General features: G+C 38.6%; 1 protein-coding gene across 6 annotated transcripts in view; it reads left to right on the forward strand.

Moving 5' to 3' along the window:
* The window catches only part of PKP4 (plakophilin 4), a 159775-nt gene that overhangs the window by 42506 nt on the left and 95357 nt on the right, over positions 1–21912 (forward strand). For all 6 annotated transcript variants that reach the window (XM_014534081.1, XM_014534083.1, XM_014534082.1 and 3 more), the window contains exon 2: positions 14901–15013. In XM_014534081.1, coding sequence (XP_014389567.1) covers positions 14901–15013 — 113 coding nt within the window. The remainder of the gene's footprint in view (positions 1–14900; positions 15014–21912) is intronic.

Consider the following 21912-nt stretch of genomic DNA (forward strand, 5'->3'; position numbering starts at 1 on the left):
GCCCTGCTCTGTGCATGACAGGGGGCAGTGCCCAACCCCCTGATTGGCCCTGCTCTGTGCGTGACAGGGGGTGGCGCTGCAACCTCCCCATCGACCCTGCCTTGAGTGTGACAGGGGGCAGTGCCCCAACCCCCCAGTCGGCCCTACCCTGAGCGTGACTGAGGGTGGCATCGCAACCTCCCGATCCGCCCTGCTCTGTGCATGACGGGGCGGCGCCCCAACTCCCCAATCGGCCCTGCTCTGAGCCTGACCAGGGGCTGCACTTAGGAATTGGGCCTGCCCTCTGCCACCCGGAAGCAGGCCTAAGCCAGCAGGTCGTTATCTCCTGAGGGGTCCCAGACTGCGAGAGGGCACAGGCCGGGCTGGGGGACCCCCCCCTCCCCCACCCCCCGAGTGCACAAATTTTTGTGCACCGGGCCTCTAGTTTTATTATATAAATGTATGTAATATATTTATTTAACTGGTTCCTCGTTGATGGATGTCAATTCGTTTCCAGTTGAGGATAATGGGTTGGTTTTGTGTACTTTCCCAAGTATATCCAAAGTCTCAACATTAGAACTGATGGGCTCATGGGTAGCTACATATTTAATTTGGGCGGGGGAATATTGTTAAATTGCTCTCCCATTAGTTTACACCCGTTTATATTCCACAGCACCTTTTCTGCAGACCCTTTAAATCTGCTAAGGGCTGTTACTCATTGTTAGAATGGGTCTTTCCAGGTCATTAGAATGTTATTGAATCCCTGAAAAGTATTTACTTACTTACTTACTTTTTGGAAGATCTGATTGGCTTGATTAGGTGATTCATGAATCAGGCAGCACCCCATCTAGCAACTACTAGAAGGGCACTCCTAGTACTTTAATAGCTTCAAAAAAGCAAAAATATCAATTCTCCTGTCAATCAGAATACCATTTTCCAGCAACCAGACTGTTTCCTTAGCAGGATCTGCCCTGGTAGCACTTAAACAATATTTTATTTCTTTAGCCCTTTTTTTCTTTTATTTCTTCTTAATTTTCTGAATTAGATTTTAATTTTAAAAATCATATGCATATAAAAATTGAAAATATAAAGAGATAATATAAAAGTGTAAATAATATCTCCATCCCTTTCTTGATCCCACCCTCCTGTGCTAACCAATCTTTCTGATCTGCTGTGTTCCTGTTTTCTTCATGCTCAAACCCATGTAGATGTTTGTTTGTTTGTTTGTTAAATTTTATTATTTTGTTGTGTTTAATTCAGCTCTTCAACTGGCTTTTTCACTTAATTACATTTAATGGTCCTTCTGAGGCAACAGATAAAGGCCCAGTTAATTCTTCTTAATATCTACACAATTCTTAAATTGTACATGTAGTATGGAGAGTCCTTAGTTTGTTTAAATATTGCCATGCTAGATAGATATTCAAATTGTTTATAATGCTGCAACTAATATTTTATATATACTGTTGCTTTTATTTGTGTAGATATCCAAAAGAAGAATTACAAGTTATGGGGAATATGTATTTTTAATCTTAGTAGATGTTACTAGGTTGTTTTCCCAGAGGGTTATAACAAGTTACACTAACATGAATAGTATGTTCCCTTTTCCCCGCCTCCTCCCCAAACTTGGATGTGACCACTTTTAAAATATTTGCCCATGTGATGAAAAATGGCATGTCATTGTTGGTTTTTTTCTCCTTGTGAGTGAAATTGAGCAGTTTTGTTCTGATATTTTGATTAGCATTTACATTTCATCTCAGATGACTTTGCTTATTTTTATCCTTTGTCTGTTTTACTGTGGTTTTAAAAATTTGTTTATATGGGATTTAAAATGTTGTGTGTTCTGTGTTACATATTTACTTTTTTGTCATTTAACTTTGCATGATCTTTGGCATATAAAGTTCTATTTTTATTTAGTTAGATATGTTTATCTTTTACCCCTTATGATTTGAGGTTTCTTGTATTTCTTAAGGAGATCTGTATCATCCTAAGGTTATAAAAATATTCTCCTATATAGGTCATCTTACATATTTTGGGATTTTTTTTTCTCCATTTATTATAAAACCATGTGTGTGTGCATGATTTGAGGTAGTAATCTAGCTTTATTTCTCTAATTATGCCTGGAGTTCTTTTCCCGTGAATGAAATTCTACTTTTGTCATAATTAGTAAGTTCCTATATATACTAGCATCTGGCTCTTTAATTCTTATTACATTTCAGGGCTTTCTTTGACTTAGGAAGAGAGTTGTAAAGCAGTAATATCGATTACAGTTCTAAATATAACCTTCAGGAATAGAAAATAAGACAACCTGCTTTTTTTTTTTTAGCTTCCTATAATGGAAAGAGCAACAATTTAGAATTTCATCTCCTGTTCTTCACTTGCTAATGGTGTGACCTTGAGCAAGTCATTTATTTTGCCTCTCCCACCCTGTGATAGCTCAACTCAGTAGCGACCTGAACTTTTGTAGAATTAGAGAAAAAATATGAACAGTGCCTGGCATTCATTCAGGGAGCACAACTATTTTTATTAGTGTATGACTTAACACAAAATAAGAAAGTAAGACATTTGATATCAAATTATACCTGTTCCAAACATAAGCAGGTATATTTCTTCATGAATATATATTGTGTGCAAGAAAAAAGAATTCCAAATGTGGTGATTTAATGATTCCTTCAGATGAGTAAATTAGTCTGAACAATAAAAAATAACGCAATATATTCAAATCTGGAACTTCTCTTTTTTCTTTTTCTACTGAGTTAAATAGGCCTAGCACAAGCAAAAAAGCATTATTTAATTGGACTGCTTTTTTCAGGTAAGTAGGGAAAATACAGCTATTAAATAAGGGTAACAAAGAGTAAATTAAAATTGCTTTGATATACAGCTAACCAGTGGAGGCAGCTGGGTGTTAGGGGAGAAAGCAGACTCAGAGAAAAACAGGGACATTAAATATAGCAGCACTTGTGGACCTGCCGACTGGATGGACGTGAGTCTGGATGCAGACACTGAGGCTGGACTCAGCCTGTAGCTAGACATGCCGCAGTTCTATCCTAAGGCTTTAATGCCCCTTGCAGGTTAGACATGCCCTATGTTTATCAGTAATACAGTGGATTTTCTTAACCTTATTTCTCAAGAATCCCAGGTCAATCTCAAGAATCCCAGGAGGTTTATTTAGAAAGGAATGGTTACGTTAGTAAAACCATACAGGTAAAATGTAAAATTAAAAAGTTAGGAAGGCAAAATTGAAAACCTCTTATACCTCTTGAGCCAGGTAACAAGTCTTCACAAGGAACCATTTAAGTGTCTAAGGTACAACTTATAGGGGTGCATTGTAATTCCAGTAATACCACCCTCTCCGCCCCATGCACTTTAGCTATAAAATATCTGCAAAACAGAATAAACAACTGTATAAGTAAGCAGAGTAATTTTATAAGTATAAGAAAAGATGGTATTTGTTTTCTTTCCTCATTACATTTCATTGAATTACTAACCAAACCTTTATCATTTAAAAAAAGTAGCCTCTTATTTCCTAGTGCTGTTTATTAGACCTACTGAAGAAGATTAAACTTAGCCTTGTTTTTGTTTCCCTTATCATTTTTACATTTTTTGCCTGTTTGCAAGAACTAGTCTACATAGAGGAAGGGGGAAATTGGTCATTTATTCATCTCAGTTTTTCATTCCAGGAAATAATTTATATGCATTATTATAATCTACTGTGCAGTCAATTAACTCCCAAATAAGCACATTAGGTGATGTGCATTGTTGGTCTTACTAATTTTGAAATATTTATGTACTAGAAAACCAGATAAATTGTTAATATTAAGCCACCATTATTTTTTATAATTTCTTAATGAATTTTAAAATAATGGCTAATCAGATATTCAAGATATTACATTTTAAAGAAAATCTTCTTGTGTTTTGACATTAATTCTACCAAGTAACTACCTTGTTGGAAAATGACAGCCGTAGTTGTCATTGACTCCTGCAATGGACACTGTCTTCAAGCCTCTGTTTTTCATGTTGTAAATCTTTTCCTCAATATTTATTTCACTACTAGGACTTCTTTAAATAAATATAATTAGTAAAATCTCACCTAATAGAAAACAACTAGAATTATATTTACATACCTACATTCATCACATATATCACATAAATGTGATGAATCTACACACACTTTCTACTTATTAAAAGAAAAGTTAAATGAAAATAAGAGAAGGCATTGTTAGTTCAACAATTTAAAATGTCATTGTGTTGGCGGTGGTAAGACCACCACCAGGTGTTAGACCTGTGGGGTCAGAAGTGACCTTGGTTCAGCAACCTCAGTACTTGAGTTCTGGCTAGGAAAGAATTCAGAGGTGAGACTCACACTATGAGAGACAGTATATTTAGAAAGTCACAGAGGTAGAAGAATTGAGCAGTAGAAGAAATGGGCTCTGGAGGTAACATCCCTTAGGAAGGGAGGGAAAGGTGGAGGCCTGCTCCAGGAAGGGAGAGTTGGATGCATCCTCTATCCTAAAGGCTTTTAATGATGGAGATTTTAAGGGAGGTTTCAGGGGGAGGACCCCATTAGAATATTCATCAGCTTCCGAGGTGTGTCCTTTCAGTATTGTGGTCTCACTGTTAGACACCAGGTCAGGGGTCATTAGTCAATGCAGCTGGTCCTGAGGTCAGTCCTGGTGTTGCTTGTCTGGTTTTGATGCTTTTCTGGGCCTGGAGCTGAAGCACAACTGAAGCCTAGATGCATTTGATGTGGGTCAGAATCTCACTGTCCTGTGACTTAATGCTAAGGGGCTATTCTCAGGCACCTTGTTCGTTCCCCCTCTAAGGGGTCTAACCCACATGACTAGCAACCTGCCAGGGGAGGAAAGGTCAAGGGAGGGTCCAAGCCACATGACCAGCTACCTGAAGGATCAGGCCTAAACTGCATGCAAGGAGAGGAAAGGTCACCCTGGGGGCAAGGTCCTTGTTTCCTGGTTTTGCCCATTGCTAGGCACGCAGGGCTTTCTTCCCTGGTAACCTTCTGTACCTGGCATATTGTCCTTGCTCTGCTCCTGTCTGTCTAGCTGCCTACCACATTTGGACTTGTAGACAGGTTTTCAAAAATGACATGCCAAAGCTGGGAAACTCCTGAGTTTCTGATAAGCAGGATATGATGCTTGAGAGATTAGGGAATTTGGCAAGTGGGAACAGGTATAAGCAGTTGGGGGTGTGGAGCAGTGTCAGGGGTAAGTGTATTAACAGCAATAAGCCACCTACCACTGAAATTATTCACACCTTATTACTTTTAAAAAACCTTATTTGTCTGTGTCACTATAAATAATACGAAATCCTGAGAGAGCTAATTGGTTTAAAGAGCAGTCAGCAAAATTTTGGGAAACTCGGGGTCTAGTCCTAGCTCTGCCTCCACATCTCTCTCTGACTTTAAATGAGTCGAACTTTTTTTTTGTACCATTGATTTTTTTTAATTTTCCTTACCTATGTGGTAAGGATATGATTATTATATTTGAATGGTTTTAAGAGCCTCATAAAGGATGAGCCATAATATATATGCTTGTTTTTGTATAAAAATACTCAGGAATCCCTAAATTTAAAAATCAATGCAATCAACTGTAACATACTAAATAAAATGTACTGCATAAATTCACCCTGAATGAATTAGTAGAGTTTTCTTGTTTTGGTTTTAGAAGGATACTGAGATGAATGAAATATAGATTTCATTCTTCTTTAAGAAGAATCCAACTTAGTAGATTGAGTACATGTAATGGGTGGAGCACTTTCCCCAAGGGCTAGGTTAAAGAGTGTAGGCAGCCTGGTCAGTGTGGCTCAGTTGGTTGGAGTGTCGTCCAGTACACCAAAAGGCGGTGGATTTGATTCCTGGTCAGGGCACATACCCAAGTTTCGGGTTAATCCCCGGTCAGGCTCGTATGGGAGGCAAGCAATCGATATTTCTCTCTCACATCACATTGATGTTTCTCTTTCTAAAATCAATAAAAACTTATCCTTGGGTGAGAATTAAAACAAACAAAAAAAAGACTATAGGCACTCAAAGGAGAGTGATATTTCAGGCTGATGGAACATGAGAAAAAGCTTTGAGTGTGTGTATAGGAAACCATGGATAGTTCAGTATAGGTATGTGAAGAGGAGTGACAGGATACCAGAGAAAGGTATTTTGGGGGCCCAATTGCCATGGGTCTTGTAAGTTCTGTTACGGAGTGGGGAGAGCCTGGTGCACAGCTCAGTACGATGGGGTTAGGAGTCAGACTGATGTGATTTCAAATCCCAGTTTTGAATGACTTTTGGAAAGTCAGCCCTCTGGAAGGAGTATAACCCTTACCATCTCGCAAGCTGATTGAAGAGTTAATGAAGTAATGCATAAGAAGAACTTACCAGAGATCCTAGAGCCCAGTAAACCTCAATAAAGGATAGATATTATTGGTGGGTAGTATTGTGCCTTCAACAGATTTATCTGGAAGATAAATAACCTTAGTTAGGGGTTATTGCAGTAATCTGAAGTTAATGGTGAATATGGATTAGGGTAACAATGGCAAAGACTGGCGAGGAAGGGAATGGATTCATTCAACCAGTGTTAGCGAGGTGACGTAACAGAATTTGGGAAACAGTTTAGTGTGTGAGGAATGGAGAATAAGAAAAGGGAGGAAATGATGGAAGGATGGAAACACTTGCAGTTTGATTCTGAGTCAAAGGAATGATGGTTCCATTAAGACAGTGATTCTGGAACTGTGGTGTGAATGAGAACCCCTGGAGGACATGTGCAAGTACAGGTGGCTGGACCCCATCCCTCTGATTGAAGGAAGTTCCCAGCGGATGGTAATGCTGTGACTTGAGGCCCACACTTTGAGAAAATATAAAACATAGGAGGGTGTGCTCAGTAGTTACTTAGCAGACAACCATTGATAACACGGGGTTTGAATCTGATTAGCTATAGTGAATTTGGACTAGTGGAATGTCACTAGTGTACATGAACCCAGGTGATGGTCAGAGAACTGGTGAGACACTGAAGAGCTAAAAGCATTGAGTTACTATTCAGTAGACAATTTTTAAAAAAGCCATCCATCGTGCTGTAGGAAAAGCTTGGGCTTTTATTTACTTACTTACTTACTTACTTATTTATTTATTATTTATTACTTGTTTACCTGGACGTTTTGCATGTGGCTGTAATCAAAAAGCTTTTCTTGTGTGTTTTAATGTAAAATTCTCTTCCTTTTTTTGATCTCCTAATAAAGGAGCTTTCGTGACAAAGTTACAGACAGGAGCCTGAGCTTTAGAATACAAATTTAGAGCATGTGGCAGGCTTTGCTCTATTTCTCTGCGTCATTAAAACTGAATGAAGATACAGCTAGAACCTGGTGAAATCTGTGTGGTTTGGAAGTAGGATAAAACAGTAAAGACCTTAAAATTGTTCATCTCCTATTAGAATTTTAACTAGCAAACAATTTGGTAGTTGGACCTTGTACTTTTCTTTTATCTCAGGCAAAATCTAAATGTACTATAAGAAGCAGTGGGCATAGTGAAAAGCCATGAATCCTGCAGAGGTGTCCTAGTAACATGCACTGATGTCCTGGGAGTGGTGTGAGGTCAGCAGTTAAACTTCCATTTGAAAGTTAACCCTTTGTGGTGCTCTCCCTATTCAGAAAGTGTTTGGACAAAAGTGATTAAAATTTTTTTTTTCATTGCATTAAAAATACTTTAAATGTGGGATGCATTGTAGTACCCCTTAGTTCAACCATCCGTAAGTACATTAAGTGAGCTTGATTTTCCAGTATTGCCTAAGTTGTATTCTGCAAGACAGGCAGTATTGTTTCTTGATATGTTTGTAGTTGTACCTTGAAAAAGAAAATTGTGCTTAGTTTAAATAAGTAAAAGAATTGCTAGGCTAAATAATTTTAAGCTGATTTCCTCTTGGTAGATTTATCAGAATTTTTAATGTCCTCGAAAGAGTTCAAGATTTGGAATCTTCTAGGCAGCATTTCCCAAACCTACATGACCTGGAACCTCTTCCTGTGGGACAGAACTGGTGTTTTCAGAAAACACCTTGATCGAGGAAGGTAATGTTAGTTGTTCCAGTCTTTTTTATTGTAAATTTCGTTTTAACAAAGGGAACTAGTCAGTACAAAAGATATGCATCATATGCCTTGCAATTTTAAATTAATTATGAATGATTTAGAGACTGCCACTAGTCCTAGTGAAGATTTGTCAGTTACTGAGTACACTGTGATAGAAAGTCAGGACATTTGGCCACCTACCTTTACACTGGCTGTTTATCCTAAGGCTGAAAAGTTCAAGGACACTTTGGAATGGCTGCTTCAATTTTAGTACCAGACTAGATTAGAGAATGGTATTTAGGATGTTCTTGAAAATTCTTTATTAGCTCTTAAATATTCATTTTTAAACTTGTTTGCTATCCCTGGTTCAAGAGCCTTAAAGATATGATCGTGACCATAACTTACTTATCTTTTGAATGTGGGGAAAATGCTATAGTATATTTGTCCTGAGACAAGGACATGCCCTGCGCAATGCTGTGTACCTTAAAAAATCTAACATTGTAATTGATCTTTTAGTGATATAAAACTTTCAGTGAACTAAGGCAGAAAAATGAAATTGCAGGGGTGGGAGGGCTTAAGCAACAATGACTGAAATACAAATGTTTTTTTACTTAACTACTAATAGCATCCACTACATAATAACCATGTCGGGTTTCCTTTCTATCACCTTAGCCAGTACTCAGTGCAGTGCTTTCCTACCGGAAAGGCGTGTTGATACGAAATGATTTTCGGTGCACAGAAGAACATTTAAAAATATAATTATGTATTTTAATTTATATTAGTAAGATTATATAAAGCAATTCAAAACCATGATTTTATTGCTTTTCATACTGGGAATGATATTATCTCTTAAAAAGGAGTCAGTTTAAAAAGAAAAAATATTTCATAAAAGGTAGTATAGGTCAAAGGGGAAGGAAACAGAGATTAAGGAGTCCTGAGATCAAGATTTTTTTTTTTATGAGAAAAATTGGTGACTCATTAAACTGAGAGGAAACATTAAAGAGAGAAGCTAGACCCTGGGGCTTGGAGAGGCTAGCCATACACAGGAGGACAAGCCTCCTCTAAGCCTGGAAGAGAACTGAGGATTAGTGTGAACATGGAGGTAGGAAGTTGAGGTGTTATCAGGAATGGTCTGATATGACTACCTACTGCTTTTTTTTTTTTTTTAATTAAGTGTATTGGGGTAACATTGGTAAATAGGATCATCTAGGTTTCAAGTGTACATTTCTATGATACAAGATCTGTGTGCCCACCACCCAAAGTTAAATCATCTTCTGCTATTTTTTAATTTTTGTCATCATAGAGGTAGTAACTATTGTAGCTACTCCCAAATTAGGGAATCAGAATAATCTGAAGTAATTAGATGGGAGTGATGCAAGTAGGCAGATGTAGTTGGATGGCATTTGCCAGAAATGGGAGTCTACATATTATCTTAACCAGTATTTCCCCCTGGGGTGGGGGGCAGGGGAAGATGCTGAATAAAATGTTTAAATTGTCTTTTTAAAAGCAAGGCTAAGCTGGAAATAAAGTAAGGAATTTACAGAAACCAACACTGAAATGAAAGTTAGAGCCCGGCCGGTGTGTCTCAGTGGTTGAGCATCAACCCATGCACCAAGAGGTCACCAGTTTGATTCTAGGTCAGGATTCTAGGTCAGGGCTTATGCCCTGGCTGGATCCCCTGTGGAGGACGTGCAGGAGGCAGCCGATCAATGTTGATGTTTCTCATTGATATATCTATCTCTCTCTCCTTCTCCTTTCCTCTCTCTCTAGCATCAATAAAAACTTTTTTTTTTAAGTGAGTGAGAATCCTAAACTAAATAATCAGTAAGCCTGGCTTTCCCCTTGAAGGTGTCTGCCAAACCCAGGTGATCTTGAGGATGCCATTTGCCAGGCACAGGAGGGCAGTCCCAGGTGGGGAGTCTTGTGGAAGATCCCTTACCCAAAGCTAAAACTTTACAAAGCTACAGTGGTAACACAAGAGTGACGAGAAACCTGTCCCACAGAAGAGGGCAAGCCCAGGAGCTGGCCGTAGGGAAAAGTCTCTCTGAGAGTTTACAACTATGATGGCCAATAAACATATTGAAAAGGTGGATGATGTTGGTTGTCAAAGGAAATAAAAAATAAAACAAATACAAGATAGCATTATGTTCCAATCAGATTACCAAAATAAGGAAGAGATTTTAGCCCCAAAATACAAACCAATGTCATTGAGAATGTGGAGAAACTAGAACTCTCATACACTGCTGACTGGGATATTAATTGGTAAAACTACTTTGGAAAGTAATTTGATGGTCATTATCAAGCTGAGTAGAACATATGTGTAGCCTTGAACCCAGCAGTTCTACTTCTGGATCTCCACTAAGAAGAAGTCTGGCACATGCACAAGATGGTTCATACAAGGAGATTTATTTTGCAACATGCTTATTATTGCACAAAATTGGAAGCAGCCAAAGTGTTCATCATGATGAGAACATATAACTAACTACATTGTGCTATAGTCGTACAGTAGAACACTGTTGAGTAATGAAAAGAAATAAATTAGATCTATGTGTACTGATATTGTTAAATATCAAAATCATACTATAGTGAAAACAACCTACAGAAGACTATGTACTGTATACCACTGATATAAAGTGTATGAACATGCAAAGCAGTCCTGTATATCTTTTATGGATCTGTAAATGTGGAGTAGTATGGTTTCTACTGTGAAGGAAGGAAGAAAAAGAAGTAGGATTGGAGGAGAGAGAAACCAAGGGATTTCACTGCATCTATAATATTTTATTTCTCAAAATCTGAAGCAAATATAGCAAAATATTAAGATATGCTATGGCTGCATCAAGTTCTCCAAAGCTCATTGTGTTATTGACTGTACTTTTTTGTATATTTGAAGTATTTCACAATATAAAAAAATATGAGTGAGAGAACATGTCTAGCATTATATAAAAGGAAGCCAAAAACTCGCACTCTCTCAGGTTGGGTTCTCATTGAGATGGAGAGGGGAACAAAAAGCAGGAATGGGCAGGGAAGAAGTCAGGGACTACACAGGCTGGCCACGTCCAAGCTCACCAGTAAATCTGTGCCCAGCCTTTATATTCCCACCTCAGTCAGTGGCTGGATGCAACCTACCCAGGAGGGTGCGCCCTTAGTCAAGGCTGTTTCCTGCAGCTGAGGCACCCCTGGAGTAGCTCACAGCTGGGGCAGCACATTCTTCCTTGGGCTTTCATGGGAAGTGCAGCCCTGTCCACCATACAAGGTCATGAAAGTGAAGCTTTTTCTTCTATTCTCATGATCCTCAGACAATATTTAATAGTATATTTACATAAGTCATGAGGTACAAGTAAAGAAAAGCTTTCAAATGTGAACTGACTCCATTTTTAAAGCACTCTAGAGGCCCAGTGCATGAAATTCATGCAAGAGTAGGCCTTCCTTCCCCCGGCTGCTGGCACTGGCTTTCCTGTGGCACTCGGGACCTGGGCTTCCCTTGCGGCCCCGGCTTCATCCAGAAAGACATCAGAAGGATATCCAGTCTAATTAGCATACTATGCTTTTACTATTATAGATTAGTAGCCTTAAGTTTCCAGCTAAGCTTGTTGATGGTCTTGTTTGCCAGAATTTAAGAGGAAATTATCATATTCTAAATTGTTGATCCATGCTTTTAACATTATATAATTTGCTATTCTCAAAGAGCAAATCTATGGTCCCCTTATAATTCAGATGTCAGGTTTGGGATCAGCCTTGGAAATCATTACATGTGTTTTTGTTTTTTTTAAAATATATTTTATTGATTTTTTACAGAGAGGAAGGGAGAGAGATAGAGAGTTAGAAACATCGATGAGAGAGAAACATCGATCAGCTGCCTCCTGCACATCTCCTACTGGGGATGTGCCCACAACCCAGGTACATGCCCTTGACCGGAATCGAACCTGGGACCTTTCAGTCTGCAGGCCGACGCTCTATCCACTGAGCCAAACCGGTTTTGGCTACATGTGTTTTTTATATGACTGTCGTACTGTCTTATCAGTCAATCTTAGAAGCCAGTGTACACAAAACTATCAAATATTTATATATTCTGTTTATCCATCTTGGTCCCAGTCACACATGAGCATTCAGTTTATATTCTGTAGTTGTAATATTAATAATTGTGCAACAAAGCATTTACATATTTTAGCTGTACATAAATATTCACAGGTATTAGGTAATCATAACAAATGCCATGCTTCATAGCTTCTTGATGTTCTCTTTTGGGGCCTTAATGACGTCCTCCTTGTGAGATGTGTGAGCAAATAATGAGTAGGATAGTTATGATCACTATAGCCAGTGGTATTCAATATTATGGGCTCCCTAATATTGAATAATAGGAATATACTGTGGACTTTACTCATTCCATATGAATGTTAAAGGAATTACCCATCTTTTAAATTTAAAGATGTGGCTATGCCATAGGTACATAGGCTCTCTTAGGTACATAGCTTAATGACTGTAAATGGTGTCTGTCAAGGTCTCTAGTTGCAGAAACAGAGACTGCCATGGCTAATTGTGCAGAAAGGGGCATTTATGAAGTGGGTATTAGTGAATTCCCAGATTTGTTGCAAAGCCTGGAATACAGTCTTGAGACTCAGCTTCCAGGAACAGTGTCCAAACCTGTGTCACAAAATCAGTCAGATAAGGAAGCCACTAATACCGCCCCGCCCAAGCATAGACTTAGTTTGAGTGAAGGTCATACCTTTTTAGGAGTGTGACCTTGGGACCTATTGCAGGGAGTGTAGTAAGGAAGTGAAAGAGAAAGAAAGTGAGCTTTTTGTGTTTTCCAATATCAAAGTCGGTTTGAGCAGCTGAGTCAGTCTAGCATCTTGGCAAAGCCAAACTCACCTGTCTTTGCTTCTGAAGGAAGAAATTATGTGGACCGTGGTTTCAGTTTGTTCCTTCAAGAAGGAAACTCCCCAACTGTTTTCTGGAAAGGATGCTCAAAAGTTCTTTGGCAGCCACAAACATGATAAAAATCTATTAAAATGGATTTTTTGTGTCCTAATTTGACAAAGCATACCTTAATCTTAACTCTGGCAGCTTTTATCCATCCCAAAATGTAGAAAACACTCTAACCTTCGTTCTCTAGTACAGCGGTCGCCAACCGGTGGTCCGTGAGGTCTGAAAGGTTGGCGACTTGTGCTCTAGTTATCACTGAACTGAGAACACAGAGTAATGTGATGTCTCAAGGACTATTTTGTGATTCACGGACGGTCCTTGCCTGGCCTAGCTTGATACAAGTAGCCAGTCTTCTGGGAAAAGAGGTGCATAATAAACAAAGTCAAATAATTGAAAGTATAGCAGCATGTCACCCAAAAATATACTGTTTAAGGACAAAGAAAGACTAAATGTGAAGTAAACAATATAATTTGTCCTTAAAATCCATGATTTTAGCCCGATATTGAATGTTATACAATATTATCTGTCTGGTATTTTGTGGCTGGACATTTATTAAGAACTAGGAATACTTAGGCAGAGGTAGGCAATATCCCACTTACCCACTATGATCATATTGTACAGCATTATGGAGTCAACTATTATTTATTCAGGCTCCACTCTATACACCCACACCAATTGGCTCATTAGAAAAGGAATCTCATGATCAGCAAGCAATGAGGAGCTCAGGAACTGTTTCTTAAAAATGATTCTTAGAAGAGTTTGTAGAATTTGCAAAGCCAGGGCTGTCAAGTAATTGCACATTTGCCTGATTCCAGAGGGACTTACTATACTTTTCAATTAATTTTTATTTTTGCGTGGCTAACAAATACTTGACATATTGTCATAAATGATATTTCAGGTAGTTTTGTTTCTGATTAGTTTCTAGGTATAGGCTTTATGTACCTGGTATTTTGAACTAGCAGTCATTGTCCAATTAAACAACATACACGTGCAGCATTTACTTTGGGTGGACTTATAAGGAGATAATGTGGCACAGGGGAGCTTGAGGTGTTACCCACGATGTTATTTGTGGCTTTGAAGCCTTTGCAGCATACTTGATTTGTTGTGTATTATGTTGTATAGCATGGCATACTTTCTATTTATTAAAATACTGTCAAGGTAACAACAAGATAGGTACCCCCCAAAAATTAAAATATTTCCTCCTATAATAGAACTTCCTTGCCCTCATGATGCAGCACAGAATGAAGAATCTAATTTCTTCAGACAGTGTTTCCTGCTTTTAATATAGTTTTAAATTCTACATTATTGCTTAGACTTTTTTTCCATCCCCTTCATGCAGTGACTCATGAATACATTTGTAGGCAATAAAAAAGTTTGTTGCTTATATTGTAGAGAAATATAGCAAGACTTTTTTCTCTGGGACTGGAATTGTTTTGTGTGTGTTTTTCCCCCTTAATAATTAAAGGCTTTTCTCAAACATGCGAAAGTGATTCTTATAATGGGAATTTACGTTTTTTAACGCTGTGCTAACATACAGCATGAGGAATGTAAAAATAAGCAATTGAGGAGGAAGAGCTTGTACTGGTTGCTGAGCCTGGTTGTAGACACATCAAGTAAGGACCCTGCAACCCTGATGTTTAATACAGCTCAGGAGAAGTGCTGCTTGAGACCTCTGTGAGCACCCAAAAAAGTAAAAACAAATATCTACGTGTTTTTGATCCCAAACAAAGGCTAATAGTCTAGTGCCTTTAAGTTTGAAAAAGCTACAGATCAGTAGCTTATTAGGCTCACAATTCCATCAAAAATGCTAATTTCACACAGCCATAGTATAGTGTTACGTAATGGATGTTCCTATGTTTCCTGTGACATACTTTAATTCATATATCTGCCTGAGCAGCAAACCTCAATCCCTTATGTGCCTTTTATTTTCTTGAATCACAGGAGCTTCAGTTTCAGCGACTCACCCGAGAACTGGAGGTGGAAAGGCAGATTGTTGCCAGTCAGCTAGAAAGATGTAGGCTTGGAGCAGAGTCACCAAGCATCGCCAGCACCAGGTACAGGGCCAAAGGCTCACGTTTTCTATACACCTTCAAGTCACACGTCTTATTAAGTTGTCCTGGGTGCAGCAAATGATTCTGTTAGTGTTGTCACCATGAACTTCTTTCCTGAATTTGACACCAAGAATGTCAATTTATTCTAATTTTGAGGAGCCTCTGTAGTATTGATTATACTTCAGTCCTGTGCTTGATATGTTTTATACGACATTGGGAAGCTTTAGTAGCAAAAGGCTATGATGCTACATTTAGAAATTTGATTTCTCATGTGTAGATACAGTTAATGGATGCTTTTCACAATTAATTGCTAATTATTGGTAAAGCTAACTAGCTCTGGAAGCCTGGTATTGATTTTTTTTAAATTAGGAAATATTTTAAATGATAACATTTAGTTAGCTTTCAACAATGTCTTTAATATATTACAATATTGTATAATATTTAAACAATGTTTGCTATTATTTATGAATGTATGCATGACTAGTAAAAGCAAAAATATTTTGGAATGACACCAGTTTAAGATAGTGGTACCTCTAGGGAGTAAGGGAGGAGGAAGCTATCAGGAATTAGGCTTTATTAAAATTGCCATTTGGAGCAAACATGACAAAATATTAACAACTGTTAAATTGTTACGTGCATGGCTATTGGATTGTTTTTGGCACTTTAAGTTTTAAAATATTAAATAACTTTAAGGTTACATAGTTGAATTAACTAAACCTATAGGTTTGTTAATAAAATTGTCGGTAACGTGTGTAAAATACTTGCTCTCAGTGAGTTGGGTGCTTTGTGTCTGGGTGGTGCCTGGCATGTCGCTGGGGCTCAGTCAGTGAATAATGGCTGAATGAATGGGTCTGACAGAAACAGGAGTTGGGCTAACCAGAGAGAGGCGGAATGCATGCACCAAGATATATACACTCTCCCACTACTGTTGTATTGAAGCATCCAGTTGCTCAGTAGTGTCTAGGGCAGGGGTGGGCAAACTTTTTGACTCGAGGGCCACAATGGGTTCTTAAACTGGACCGGAGGGCCGGAACAAAAGCATGGATGGAGTGTTTGTGTGAACTAATATAAATTCAAAGTAAACATCATTACATAAAAGGGTACGGTCTTTTTTTTTTTTTTTAGTTTTATTCATTTCAAAAGGGCCAGATCCGGCCCGCGGGCCGTAGTTTGCCCACGGCTGGTCTAGGGTGTGTCCTAAAAGGATCCAGTGATTTGCGAAGTTGGAAAGGTAAAGGTGGCATTTGATTGTGGGGTACTGGGAACCGGGGTGCTAAGCTTCACCTCGCTTAGGTTTGTAGAGGAGATCTATTGGAAGTTGCCGTTGCTGTGGTTGTGGTTGTGGTTATGTTTGTTGTTGGCAGTTATCCTAATAGTGTAGTGTGTAGGTCAGAATGAAGAGAGGCTACGCAGCAGGAGAGGAACCTGTTGTGGAATTTTAAGGGTTGTGAGAAAGGTGGGTTTCTTCTTTTAGTGAGCTCTGGTTGGAATGATGATTGGTCTACTTTGATTACCCTCATCCCGTCTCAGGTTGGATTCTCATGTATTCTCAATGCTCCCAATTAAATGCTAAAGCTCCCTTATAGCCTTTCCCAGGTTTCTTCAGGAAAATCATCTCTCTTCATCTGAACTCTTTTAACTATTCCTCTGTGCCTGTATTAATTCTCCTATGAGGGCAAGGCCACCCCTACAGCACAGTGCCTGGTGCTCAGCAGGCAGGCACCCAGCCAAATGTTCATAGAATGAACAGTGAGCCTTAATGAAGTCCAGTGTGTTTTGAGCTCAAGTTTATCTGCCTGGTTTCCTATCTGCCCTTTCTCACATCTGCCCTCTTCACACCTTTCCATGTGCTTTTCAGTGGACCTTCAGAAGACTACTGGCACACTTCCTCTGCTCTGTGACCACCAGATTTACGCACTGTCAAGGAACTCCTTGAAAGCAATGTTAGTGAAGGGAGCATAGGTTTATGTTGTCACTTGAGAGATCTCCCTGTGTACTCCAGTGTGAGATGTCCTTTGTTTCAGGTCACTGTGCAGGTGTATGGTGTGCATGCTTATATACCAACTCCAGTCCTCACTAATTGTCAGTTTTCCAGGCCTCACCAACTGTCCATCTGGGAACCAGAATCTAAAGATACATAAATTAGCTCTGAGACCAAAGCCCCCTTTCCTGTTAGCCATTTCTGATTTACTCAAAGGAAATTAAAAGTGGGATTGGTGCTTATAGTCATGAAGCTTTCTAGTTCTTCTTGAATGAAGTGAGTTTAGTCAGCAAAATGGGGCATTTGATCTTTTGTTTTGTTTGATAGATCCTGTGTCAGAGTTGGTAAGGTGGTCTGTAAGACTTCCTTACTTTTTCTAGTCCAAAGATGACATTAATAACTCAAAGAAAAAATAAAATTATATTTTCATTTACTTTTGCAATTATCCAGAGTTGTCCAAAGCGTGCCATTATCGGCATCACCCAGAGAATAAGGAGCAGTGGCATGAGATGCTACATGACAAATGACCCTGTCATTGGCTGAAGAAAATACTGTGGAGCTCTCTGCGGAACTGGTGGCTCCTAAGTGAGCAATTCTGTTTCTTCACGTTTGTGGTACCAAAGACGAATTTTTAACCCAATGCCATGAGATGTTCCCATTTTCTAGGTGGAGAAACTGGGCCTCTGCATGTTATTCTTTAGGGAGTCCTAAAAAATGAACCCCACAATTACCACTTGCACATGTGCTTTGATGAGAACTTAAAAAAATCATAATGATTAAAGTGATAGCTTGGTTTTCTATTAATGACTCTGGGAGTAGTAATTTCTAAATAAGGTAATAAAAACCCCATTTCTGATATGATTTTTGCATTTGTTTTACTTACTGCAAAACATTAACACCACAAGCAATATCAATATATAATGATCCTTAATCTGGAATAGATGGAGCCTATATCCAAAGATGATTCATTAGACCCAAAATTATCATGCTAACTCTGAAAACCCTGAAGGTGAGCTATGGGATTAGTTAAAGGAAAAGTTACAGACTTTTTGCTTTTATACCAAGTATACTACAGTTACCTGTGCATTTAATAGTTATGTGTGTATTTAATAGATTAAATGTATTGAAGGTAGGCTATAAAAATAGTTAATAGAGAAGAGAATGTATAGCTTTTCTGCACTTATACTGAGTACCATATAGTTATTTACATATTTAATATTTCACTCCATTTAAAGTAGGCTGAGGGACCAGTTAATAGAGAAGATAGTATTCTGCATTTGTTTTGAGTATACTATAGTTATTTATGTACTTGTTATTTCACCTTATTGAAGGTAGGCTATAGAATCAATTCATTGAAAAGTTATAACCTTTCTGTATTTGTACTATAGTTATTTATATATTTAATATTTCACCTCATTCCAAAAGTATTTGAAACATCTTTTAAAAAATATGAAAACCAAAACTGGAGTGAGGAAATTTAGAGCAAAGGGAAGATACAGGTTAGAAAAATAAGATGAAGCCAAGGTTAAAATTGTATACAAAATGTATGTTGTTAACATTCCATGCATTTGCTAAAAGTATTTACAAAGGGAACCACTTTGGGTCTAAGTGTACTGGTAGCCATGCTAAAGAGAGAAACACTAATGAATTACATGATTCAAAGTGTCTAGAAGATAAAAAACCAGGTTGCTCAGCTGGATCTACTGTTCCTGGGTCTTAGACTTGAGTGTTTTCTCTTGTGAATCACCTTTGAGAACCACTATGTGGTAAGGTCAACAGCACACATAGAAGTTTACCTCTCTTAATTACAAAATCACACGCATTGGGCATCTTCTTCCATTGCTGAATAGAATATAATGGCTGGATGGCCCCTTAGCTGAAAGTAATTCTCCAGGAGAACAATTCTGACACTCCAGTTTTGGCTCAAGGATGGCACTTAAGCGTATGCGTATATAAATGGATGGATCAATTTCAGGTCCTCCAAGCCTTTCAGAGTCATGGGTGGCAATGGGTGCCGAGTGTGAGATGTCCTTTGTTTCAGGCCACTGTGCAGGTGTATGGTGTGCATGCTTATATACCACCAGGATATAATAAGCTAACCTCAGGAGAATCTCAGCACGATTGCCTTGGAAGAAAATATACCCTTTAAGCCTCTTGCCTCCCATGGGCTAAGCAACAACCTTCACATCTAAATTTTGATGAACGTGGGATTTATTCTGTTTCATCTTGCAATATCATCAATGCGATATTGTTTTCACATGAGTCTAGTTTAGATTTCACTGGATGAGGTGACAGTCAGTGGACTCAGTAGCCCACAGTGAGGAGCCCACCACCTTACCCTGGGCCTTCCTCTGCCCACCCGCACTCCAAGGGCTTGGAAGAGGGGGCAAGGGTGGCCAAAGCAGGAGTCTTATTCTGTTTCTTTGTGTGTGGGCGGAGAGGGGCGTGTTTTTACTGACTGGAGTTAAATAATGCTGCTTTTCGACTATTTGTTAAATTCAAGAAAGTATAAAGTGGAAAATCCATAATGCTATCATTCAGAGATAATCGCTTTATTTTTAAGTCAGGTTTATTGCAGTATAACTTAGAGCAAAAATCACTCTTTGTGGCATAGGGTGTCATGAGTTTTGGCATGTAGTTATATAACCATCACCACAATTAGCATACAGAATATTTCCATTAACCTCCAAAGAGAAGCAGCCACTTCTAAAAGTTAGCTACACATCATTCTCTTCAATTTCTTAAAAACATGGGTTTGAGGTATATACTGTGGCTAACATTTTATCTTGTTTCTGAAGTCCCACTTTGATACCAGGCCTAACTTTTAATGGCTCCCCTCTGCCTGAGAAATTCCCAAGAGGACAATTAGTTTGGGGCCGGACCCACAGCCTAAGGATGCTAATTTAGCAGTGGTTAGAGATCACAAGGCCTCCCAGTAGCAAGCTGCACGCTGCGGGTGGAAGACTTGGCCAGGGAAATGCTGAAGGTGAATGTAGCCTCCAGTATACAAGGTATGGCCTGTGCTGTATGTTTCATGCAAGCAGAGAAACTGCATTCATGGATCAGCTTTTTGGATACCAAAACTGTAGAAAGAGAAGAAAATACAGTTTGAATTGTAGAGTTAGTAAATGAAAATATCATCTTCGAATTTAAGAAACTATCTCCGAGATTTTATTGTACAGAATTTCAAAACTATTCATTATTGTAGACTTGGACTCTTACCCAGAAACTGAGAAACTACACTCTCAGTTACTTCTGGTAAGTTGTAGATGGTGAAAGAGGAAGTTTGCTTCTTTGGTGTGTCTAAATTGGTTCCACATATTTTATCTTGTAAATCATAGCCTGTCTTCTCACTAAGATAGAGCACTAACTTTCCATTTATATTGAAGCCGAAAAGAGATACTTAGAAAGTAGACCGTTTATTAATTGTAGAAATTATTAATTGTTAATGGACACTGTTAGAATTGATTTTTGTGCATTAGTTAGAATTGGATTACCCCATTTTAGAAGCAGTTGGTCCCTTCACATTGTCTGTCCTTTAATGGGCTTCTACTGATGTTAGAAAGTTACTCTGGACCCTGAAAAAAATGCTGTTTACATCATCCAAGTGAGGGGGAAATGGTTGGCAATACTGAAGTTGATTAACTTAACACTCTTCCTAAGGTTATCTCTCCCTTTTCAGTTAGCTTAATTAAAGCACTACTAAAATAGAATTCTTTATGCTTTCCAAAAGGTCATACAATTTTGACAAATAGTCTTCTTATTGCCACTTAAGAACTGTGTTACTTTTTAATAAAAAGATTTGATTCCTCACTGCCATTCAGATATTTTTTTACATGTTAAAGGGTCATCTCCTGGTGCCCATCAGGCTTCCAGTGATACTAATAAAAATTCTAAAAATGTTTAAACTCTGACAATAGCAGAAAAGTCTTTTTCATGGTTCAGGTCTTTTCTTAGGCAATTATTTTTAAGTCATTATGAAATAAACCTCCTCAATGATACATTCTTTAAAAATGAATAGCCGAAACCGGTTTGGCTCAGTGGATAGAGCGTCGGCCTGCGGACTGAAAGGTCCCAGGTTCGATTCCGGTCAAGGGCATGTACCTGGGTTGTGGGCACATCCCCAGTGGGAGATGTGCAGGAGGCAGCTGATCGATGTTTCTCTCTCATCGATGTTTCTAACTCTCTATCTCTCTCCCTTCCTCTCTGTAAAAATTCAATAAAATATATTTTAAAAAAAAGAATAGTCTTGGGAAAGATTGAATGTTTGTGCCATGAGTTCTGTTTGTATCTCTTCAGGAAGATGCTTGATAATATTCTGTCCCTTTGACCTTCAGTGCTTTCATCAGCCAATACCTGATTTAAGTAATAGTTTTATTGATATATATTTCACCATACTTTTAGTGTATTTTTAGTATTCACAATGCAGTATTTTTAGTGTATTCACAGAGTTATGAATCCGTCACCACTTTTTAATTTGAAATGTTTTCATCTCCACAAAAAGAAACTTCATTAGCACACCCTCCCCATTCTCCCTTCACACTGCTCCTGGGAACCTGGTTCTACTGTCAGTGTCTGTGGATTTGCCTAGTCCATCATTTCCTATATATGATACAGTACAATGTGTGGCCTTTTGTGACTGCCTTCTTTCATTTAGCATACATGGTGCAAAATATGGCTCATCCAGATTTTGCATGTATCAGTACTTCACCCCTTTTTTATTTATAAACTAGGGGCCGGGTGCATGAAGATTCGTGCACTGGGGGGTGGGTCCCTCAGCCCGACCTGCACCCTCTCCAATCTGGGAGCCCTCTCCAATCCGGGAGTTTCTGTCTGTCTTTGCAATCATATGAGCGAATTGTCTGAGACCCCCAACCCAGTTTGGTTTGTTGCTCACAGAATAATAGAGGCTTTTTTTTTT

This window comes from Myotis brandtii, unplaced genomic scaffold, assembly GCF_000412655.1.
Source record: "Myotis brandtii unplaced genomic scaffold, ASM41265v1 scaffold125, whole genome shotgun sequence".
In the NCBI taxonomy this organism is placed as follows: Eukaryota; Metazoa; Chordata; class Mammalia; order Chiroptera; family Vespertilionidae; genus Myotis; species Myotis brandtii.